The 9,758-nt window shown below is 40.9% G+C and overlaps 2 protein-coding genes across 2 annotated transcripts in view; both read left to right on the top strand.

The window, feature by feature from the left end:
- Positions 1 to 8,773, top strand: part of LOC100748158 (coiled-coil domain-containing protein AGAP005037) — a 31,357-nt gene extending 22,584 nt beyond the window's left edge. Inside the window, exons 12-17 of the mRNA XM_024365219.2 lie at positions 1,034 to 1,144; positions 1,233 to 1,340; positions 1,544 to 1,726; positions 1,898 to 1,997; positions 4,678 to 4,730; positions 8,658 to 8,773. Of these exons, the coding sequence (XP_024220987.1) occupies positions 1,034 to 1,144; positions 1,233 to 1,340; positions 1,544 to 1,726; positions 1,898 to 1,997; positions 4,678 to 4,730; positions 8,658 to 8,661 (559 nt within the window). The 3' untranslated portion in view covers positions 8,662 to 8,773. The remainder of the gene's footprint in view (positions 1 to 1,033; positions 1,145 to 1,232; positions 1,341 to 1,543; positions 1,727 to 1,897; positions 1,998 to 4,677; positions 4,731 to 8,657) is intronic.
- The window catches only part of LOC117151268 (coiled-coil domain-containing protein AGAP005037-like), a 2,595-nt gene continuing 1,521 nt past the window's right edge, over positions 8,685 to 9,758 (top strand). Inside the window, exon 1 of the mRNA XM_033318965.1 lies at positions 8,685 to 8,712. Within this exon, the coding sequence (XP_033174856.1) occupies positions 8,685 to 8,712 (28 nt within the window). The remainder of the gene's footprint in view (positions 8,713 to 9,758) is intronic.

Raw genomic sequence — 9,758 nt, forward strand, 5'->3', positions numbered from 1 at the left:
GGGTTTGTCATTACTACCTAATGACAAAATCCGCAATCACTTAGTTGCCAACCTAATATTAACACGTTGAATGCCACGTCAGTTTTACAAGGTTTTACAAGGCCGTGGCGTCACGATGAATTTTTTATTATGCGATACATATAATGTTGAAATATTACCTACAAGAGATATGTTATGGTATATAATCATCATTAATGAATTTATCTCACTGAGGTCACTGGTGACCCACGTGGCGTTGTAGTGCAGTTTCGCTCGATTCACTTATTTTTGCGATTATCAATTATCTCATATTGTTTCTTCGCGTTGCTCAAATAATTGCTCCACGTTGTTACGTGCCGGGATCTACCATAAACCATAATCCATCCCTCGGTCATACTTATTCGGACCTGCAATAATTCTAAAGAACCGCCACAAGATTTAGCATTGTCTACTTTACTGTCAAGGTCCTTTTTTTTATATGTTTTATACTGCATTAATTTCGTCACACCATTGTAGTAACGATGGTAATAATAAAACATTTATAACTATTCACATTTGTTCAAATTATGTATTTCTACTAATCTTGGTACGCCTGTCATCGGTGACCCGCACGGCGCCACGGCAAAGTTGAGTGCGGGTCACTGGTCACCCCATGGCATTCAACGTGTTAAGCTTAAAAATTGCTTACTGATGTTTGCTGACAAGAAACTTGGTTGAGCCCCGGTGGATCTCTGACTTTAGGTTTCGGTCAAATGTTATTTCATCCGCAACCAATTCTAACGCAAACGCTGCCATAGACGTTCAATTAATAAGTAAAATTCAAAATACAGTAGAGTCTACTCCGTACTTGTGCAATGAATTTGGATCTGTATGTCGTTCAAATATATATTTACGTGCTTTACTTTGAGCAAATCCAAAGACTCATTCACATTCCTATTTCAAACACTCGTACCTCAGACGTATCTATTCATCTTCTTGAACACGTATAATTATATTGTTAATAATATCGTTTAATATAATCATTGGCTATTTTTATTAATTTGTGTGGACATAGGACAATGTTGCTGTCGTGCGGCGACGCAGCTTGGGATGCGGAGAAGATTCGACTGAGCCGCGAGGAAGACCTCTACAGGCAGGAGATGTTGAGGCTGGTAAAAGATCTAACGTACGTGTTTCATTTTATTCTCTCGTTTCTTCTCGTATCTCTTAGATGTATTCTCTACAACCGTTGACACATGATCTGCCGCTTTCAGCGAGCTGGAGAACACAGTGGAGGAACTACGTGGCAACGTCATAAACAGAAAGACAAGGGTCAATATGTCGGATGTGGAGAACATGGCCTTGATAATGAGCAAATCCAGGTAAAGGGACAGAGAGAGAAAGGCGAGTTACTAAATTGGTAAAAGCTAAACGGCAGTTGCAAAAGCTTTCAAGAACTAAACCTGTGTACTTTCAAGTTTGACTAATTTTATAACGTCACCATACACATCCATTCTCTTACTTTCAAAAGCAAATCCTATATTCCAATTGAAAACGATGTGACAGCCCGCATTTTCTGTTTTAGCAAAACGGTAGCGGACCTGAAGGTGCGATTCCCGAGTCTTCAGGAAGGTATGAAGGGTTTATTGAGCTCTGAAATGGAGATGGTCGTACGAGCGGAGAAATTCCTGAAAGAAGAGCCAGAACGATTAGAGTCGGCGTTGAAGCGTTGCAAAAAGCTCACTAGTACCCTCGTGACGCTCAAACGGTAGGTAACATTGCTACGGTCCCTGAATACGGTCCACATGAATTAGGATCATGTAAGCGCGCAACGAAAGATGCACAAAATTAACTGGGAAACGAGTGAGAATTATAAAGGGATAGAAGAAATTTGATATTGTGTTCGCCAAAACTAACTGGTAATCTGTATATTCCGCAGTTTGGCGTCGGTGCAAGAGCAGCGATTACCAAACGCAGCAGCGAGCGTAGACGCCGAGGAGACGCCACCGATAACACCGACCTCTGCTCAACATTCCAAGGTAACGCTTCATTTGCCCCGCTCGCTCGCTCGCTCGCTGTCTTTTATTTCTTTTTCTCTTTTCTAATGTCTCTGTCTATCTAATCTGGATCCTCGTTCGACTTCTTTCTCAGCTATTTCCGTTCCAATAATACCCGTTGCATGGAATTCCTGAAGAAAAAACCTATCACGATCCTGTGATCCAGTTTGTCGCGCTTTGGAAACCTCTCTGCCCCCTTCCGAGAAGGATGAAAAAAAGAACGAAGCGTTTGATTTGCGAAAATCTCAATGAAAGATCGCGTACCGTTGTTGATAAAAGGCACTCGACATGGAGCACAAACGCAACTTCGCGTTCTACGTTTCTTCGTGGGACGTTCGCGTGGATTGTGCCGAGAAATCTTTGCAAAGTCGATGCACGTGGTTCCCCTTTCTTCGTCGTGTTTGTACGATTTGCTTGACAAAGAGAACTTTACACGCGGCTAGAAGCGACAGAAGCGTCGAAAACTTTCCGCGAGTGATTAAAACAGAGCAAATCCTGTAATGTCGCGAGCGAAAATGTGACGCGGTCTTTTGGCATAGTCTCGTTGTTTAAATGAGAGTAGCGTCAGAAACACCACTCCAGAGCTTTGTAGATCTATCTTTGCCTAATCGAGTAAAACAATGTGGTATCTTGCAGTGACGTACGTTAAGTCTGACCACCGCTTACCCCGTATCCTATTATGCTAAACAGCGCATGCAACGAGTGACATAGAATTTTGTCTACACATATATATTTATATAACTGTATACATAACTATATATGTATATATACATATCGTACTTTTGGTATTGGTACACATACTCTCTCGTATATTTTGTATGCGTATCGTATGTACACCCTCGTTCATAAGTGTTAGAACACTCGTGAAAAGTTAGATTTGGATTAGGTTAAAAAGAATGTCAATGATCTTCAAATCCTGAAGAGATAACTTTACGTCAATTTAAGCCAATTAGCTCTGTCCTCGCATCATTCTTTCTATTGATAAAAAAAGCAACGAAGATGTTTTGGGAGTTTGAGATGAACAATCTGCATAGTTCTATAATTTTATAATTCTATCATATCATAATACTTTCAGAAATATACATAGAATTATACAATTATACGATACTATAATAATACTATAATGTTACAACTCTATGATACTTTGCTAGACGCTATATGCTATACCAACGAGATTGTATAACTTTCTCATTCGAAAAATTCTTGCAAACAATTTCTTCGCCAAATTGTATTCATACGTTACTGGATATTGTTTTATACGAATTAAAAATTCTAATCGGTCTAAATCTTTTCCTACCAATCCATACCAATGTATCGCATTCTGTACAATATACCACTAGGTGTCCTAATACTTAAAAACGGGAGTGTACATACATACGCGAGTCCATGCGTGCATTCGTGATCTTTCACGCAATCGGCACCAAAACACTGCGAAACGCGTGCCACCGAAATACACTTTGCTTGATTCGCCTGTATCCAAGAGTAAACTCGGTCTCGGGATTCGTCTCTGGAAACGATCTCGTGCGTACAGTGCCTTCTCTACGGCTTCAAGTTCGCGAAAGATACGGTCTTCGCGTGTTCGTTACTCCAAGAAGGATCCTCGTTGGATCCATGGATCTCTTCGTCGACCGTTGGATCTCTCGGTCTCTCGATCGAAGTCTAGTCGAAATCTAATGTAAACCTTTCCTCGATACGAAACGAGCCGCTCGTTTCTCGGACGAGCTTTGTCGCGAAAATTCAGCGGCCAGGACCAAGTCTCGTTACTCTATAGAGGTAAAGGATTGGGGCAGTACGCCAAACACGCGTTTCTATCGAACGTCCCAGTGACAAAACGAATCTTCCTTCAACTTGTGTCTCTTTGTGACATGGACCCTGACTTCCACCCTGATCAACCCCCCATCACCAATATTTTCAGTGTTTGCTGTGTCCCGATAGTATAGATATTTTTTATACATTTAGCAGCGTATGATGTGACAAAACGAGTTTCGGTCGTCGAGCCACGATACGAAAAGCTCTTTTTCCCAATTTTCTCTGTCTCCTTGTTTTCTTTGCTTCTGTATCGAATGACCGCGAGTGCCGACGACCGTGTTTTGTCAGATCATTCTCAGTGTTAGTTGTGACTTAAGGGGAAAAAAAGGAAAAAAGAAAGGAAAAATCTGCGTCGCGACGGGATTAAAGAGCGTTTGTTCCCACTATATTTTATATTATATATATATATAAAAATCTTGTCTTTTTTTCAATTAAATCTTGTTCGAAAGAGACGAATTTGGAGCGGCGGGCTGGACGCGAGACAACAACGACAAAAATTTGTTCGCCATCGTCGGTTGTTGCTCGCGTTTTGATCGTCCCTTCTCTTTCCGATAATACGAGCGAAACGAGAGGTTCGATCGGCTCTAACGATGATGATGATGATGATGATGCTTTGCCACATGTAACGTCGTCCTGATACGAGTATATGCCTGACAAGCGACGCGGGTTACGCAGACCTTACGCCGCTGTCTCGACACAGCGAGTTTTTAAATTAGACTGTTTATTAATTAAAGAAATAATATCTCTCTATATATTATATATATATTCCTCTCTGTCTCTACTTTTCCTTTTTAATAAGAACTATAAAACGCAGGTTGCAGGCAAGATAGTGAATATTATATTAATTTTTTAGTATGGCTGGAAGTGGAGTACTAACTTCAAGGAGGCCATACAGACCAGTCACGAGTAATTTTTTAATGATTCATATATTTATAAATTATTAATTATTATTATTAATATTTCTACTTTATTATTATTATTATCATTATTATTATTATTATTATTATTATTACCATTATTATTACCATTATTATTCTGTACTATTTTATATACTATATATATATATATAAATATCCATACATCCAAACGCACATATATATATGCAAACATATGTACACTTATACAATCACCAATTCCAAATATATATTCACACACGAAATATATATATATATACCCCCCATACACACCCCTAAGCGCAAACGCTCACATACATACATACATACATACATACATACATACATACATACATACATACATACATACATACATACATACACACACACACGCGTGTTTATATATATATTATATATATATATATTCCTTTTGTCGGTATGATGTCTGCCGCACAAATCGTCATATTGTTCATATAACTGTTTATCCTTCACGACGCTCGAAGCATTTTGCCAAATTCCTCCCGTCTTTCTTTTTTTCCGTGTACACGCGCGAAAAGAGACTGTCCTTTTTTTTTAAGCGGTAGCGAGAGAGAAAGTAAAGCCTTGCGTGGAAGTTTGGCGGAATTCTTCGAGGGATTCGCCGAGCGAATTCTTGTCGTCGTTGCTCCGGATCTATACATATATATAACTCGTATATACATATACATATATATCGTTTAGACGCGATAGAGCTCCGTTTTTTACTGTCGTGACGAAAGGTTGGGAATAATCGCGGTCGCGAATCAGTTTCTCTCTCTCTCTCTCTCTCTCTCTCTCTCTTTCACTCTCTCTCTCTCTTTCTCTCTCTCTCTGTCTCTCTCTTTCTCTCTCTTTCTCTCTCTCTCTCTCTATTTCTCTCTTCGCACCGAGGAGTTGTCTGACCCGCACCGGTTCGTACTACTGAATCGCGGACGTTTCATCTAGAGGTCAGGATTTACAATTAGAACGTGCATTAACCTTAAGTCGATGGAAGCTAGATCATCGTTGTCGAATATCTTGTTTTCCAAGACGAATAAACAAAGATTTGAATTTGGATAAAACGTACTATTACAGATCACTGTCGGAGCAGAAATTTCCTGTACCATACATAGACATCTTTACATATCCTGGTAAAATCAAATAACAGATACCTATAATTCTAATAGAACGATAAATATTAACGTAATTTATTTTTCAAGCACGCTACGATATTACCGAAGGAATGTTGTATAAGAAAAAGTAAAGCGAGTAGCAAATAAGAGGAAAAATTTTACTCGAATGAAAATTTAATTCTAAATTTATAGAAAAAAAGAGAAAAAAATAGTCCATAGTAATTTCTAAAGGAATAAACGTGAAATATTTGCAGGAACAAAACGTGACCCAGCTTTCACCGTCCAAGGATTATACGTATATCAGATATGTCGGAAGTTCGATTCGCGAGTCTCTTTACCCGTATCCATTTTGTTAGGTCATTTAACAGATGAAAATGGCCGGATTGTTAATAAAACCATTCAAGGCCTCTAGTCGCGTTGCGTTGTTTGCATCTTACCGACACACCTAGAGCTTTGTTATCGTTGTCCCGCTATGTCCCAGCGCTTTTCAGACCCGACACGTACCGGCAAAGAGCATACCCGACACGCACGAAACATTTCCGGGATTAATAAAAGCGTGCAAAAATCCCTCGGCTGTGCTACGCGCTACGCGCCTTACGAGCTCTCACTTGGCCTTCTCGCAATACCTCCTTCTTATTACATTATCGCTGTATACTCTTATATTTAACGATTTATTCTCTTAGATGCATATACCAATTTTTACGACGACCTTTTACTCTTAATTTACATCGGAGTATCGTCCGAGTAACGCTCGATGAGCCACGCGGCACCATTTCCAAGGAAACAAAGTAGTTGCGATCTCGACTCGTCAGACACACTCGTTCCAATCCATTTCTTATAGTAAGGTGTAACAATCCCCCAACCCCCGTCTCTGTTCTCGACACACAAGGTTTACATTGGATTTCCCGCGATTAAGTTCGCGGCGACGACCACAACAACGACGACAAATACGACGATCACGATGAACATTGGAAATGAAAGAATCCTGTAAATTGCACGTGATCGTCGTCGAATGCGCAACTGCTCGTTCCTCGCTCGGTCCTGCAGCCCCCTTTCTCACTATCCGCACTTTTCGCTAACCTATATTACGAATACATGCATCTACGGGGAGAGAAGAGAAAGAATTTCTCGCCGCTCGAATAGGCGTTTCGTACCCATGATTTCTATCTGTCAGTACGTCTTAAGCTGAATCTCACACTGATGGACAATTGCCCGCAGACACGCGTCGCGCCCAATCAGCGTCTGTATTTCCTAGGATACAGGCAGTAAAGCAGACGCCGATTGACCGCAACACGTGTCCGCGGACAGTTGTGTGTCAATGTAGATTTAACTTTACAGGATGATTTCACAAGAAAAGAAAGAAATAACTCGACAACATGGATCATGCACTTTGTCAATTTGTTGTTTCGTCAAACATTCGCCGAATTATTTATACCGCATACTTGCCAATTAGTTCGGTTAATTGCAGCGAACGAACAAACAGCAGTAGAGAAAATTCGAGAAATAACGCAAGATATAAGCGCGTCGATAACAGACGCTTCACGTATAAAATTGAAAAAATCTCAAGAAGCGTGAACGACTCTTATTTATCGATTTAAGAAAATGAACCTGTACAATTGGTAAATCAATTCTCCAGATAACTCGACGATCATAAATCGTATCTATTACGTTTCTCTTGTATTTGCTTTTGCAAACACGTTCGTCGAGTTATTTATTGGAAAATCAACCTGTAGATATTCGAGCGAATAAAAAGTTTCGTTGCTTGTTCCATTTATGATTTTGCAGTCGTTTGGGACGTTCGCTGATGCTTGGTACGCGCAAAACTCGATCATCGTCATCACGCCATTATCATCCTCACTTTTTCTTTGGTCATTCTGCTCTGACTGTCGCGTCTCATATAATTTTTCACCGTTGCTTTCGATTTCTTGCGAGATTGGTTCACAGCTCGCCGGCACCCTTGCTTCACCGTCCAAACTTTCGGTTCTTTCAAAACGGATCGATTCGACGTCGTCACTTTGTTCCATACACATGTTTCTGTACACACGCCCCTTTTCTCTTTTTCTTCCTTCCTCTCTTCTCTCTCTCTCTCTCTCTCTTTTTCTTTCTCTCTCTCTTTCTCTCTTTCTCTCTCTCTCTCTCACTCTCTCTCTCTCTCTCTTACTATAAGGATTGGACCAAAGGTTTTGATTGTGTGTATCTTTGATCGGCCAACTTTTACATTACTTTATACCGTGTATATACCTGTGTTTCTTTCTTCGAACCAGACCCCACTCGTCTGCAACTTTTTTCAAGCATGTTCCTTCGTGTGTGCGTAAAGGAATGCGCGCGTATCGTACGCGCAGCATGCGACATGCACGTGATCTAAATATGTTGTGTAAACACGTACAGGAGTTGGCGATCTCCGTTTGCTCTGCACGTCGAGTTAGCGTGTAGCCATGCATGCTGTTTCAAGCTTCGTTTTTTGCCGAACAAAAAGGACGCAGTCGAGGCGCGTTTACCGGGTATCGAGTAACACTTTTTTTCTAGAGGCAGCAAACAGCTAACGTACGTTTTCGGGAACGAAATAGAGGATTTTTGGTGGATGCCCGGCGAACGTTACTCGACTAGCACGGCTTTCTTTTTCGTACACGGACTGACAAAGAGAACACGGATGATAAATGCGGGACGAGAAACGTTCTGGAAGCGTCGATCGCCGCGCCTCCGTGAGAACTATTCGCGAGCGAATTAGGACACAGAGCTACGCCGATTACAACGGCCGCAAATCTGATTTTGGATTTTTGATTTTTGGTTTCTCTGTTTTTTTTTTTAAGTTGACTAATACTGGACGACAACAATCGATGCCAAATGTAAAAGAGCCCCAAACGAGTACTGACTTGTAACACGCACAACGCACGCACAAAACGTATAACCCAGACCGCAGGTAACTATTTAACGGAATTAATAATTACGTATGTTTATTCCATTGATTTTGTTATAATATACTTTTTTTCTATTTTCGCTCACCGACTCATTGACTCGCATCGTTCGATCGATCTCGCGCCTTCCGATTTTCTCGGTCATCCTACTTTTTTCGCCTATTTCTCACGGTTTTTTTCTTTCTCTCTCTCTCTCTCTCTCTCTCTCTCTCTCTCTCTTTCTCTCTATCTATCTATCTGTCTATCTATCTCACTATCACGCTCTAGCCCTCGATCGCTCACCATTTGTCTCACCCACAGCACCCTTGCATGCGAACATTATATTCGCGCACATTTCACTATTACTGGCATGACGTAGCCGATACACGAATGGTCGATTCGCGAGCCATCGTCGCTCGATAGCGGTGCGTCCTACTACCAATCTCTCTTCCGCTTCACACGGGGATACGTATAGTGGTTCATGAAATTGTTTGAGTCGTTAGAAGCGTTTCACGAATGCATTTTGTACCGTTAATATATTAGTAAGATTCGAAGATATTTTGAAATTTGATTGTGGCTACGACGCGAGTGGACTTTTATGCAAATTCATATCTTCAACGACATAATTCGTGTGTTACACGTTATATACATACGTTATACGATAAATATAGTTGTGCAACTTCCGTGTACGTTTTTAGATTACTTTCAAATACAATCGAGTCTCAATAGCGAGAAATCCTGCGTCATAGTTATTGCAAATAGTTTCGTAAGTCGCTATATATTCCTCATTTCCTGGAAATACATTCGATCCCGGATCACAATGGCGCACCGCCCTCTGCGACGGTTCTCGGCGTCATCGAAAGTTGATCACATCGAAGCCGCATATAACCATCAAAGATCTTCTTTCTTTCTACTATCTCCCATCTCACACACAACTTTCGACGATCGCTCGAGCCTCCATCCGCAAGTTGCAAGCCGCAAGACCGAGAGAGCTCGATTTATCGAGCTCGATCGGCC

This window comes from Bombus impatiens, unplaced genomic scaffold, assembly GCF_000188095.3.
Source record: "Bombus impatiens unplaced genomic scaffold, BIMP_2.2 scf_0132, whole genome shotgun sequence".
NCBI lineage: Eukaryota > Metazoa > Arthropoda > Insecta > Hymenoptera > Apidae > Bombus > Bombus impatiens.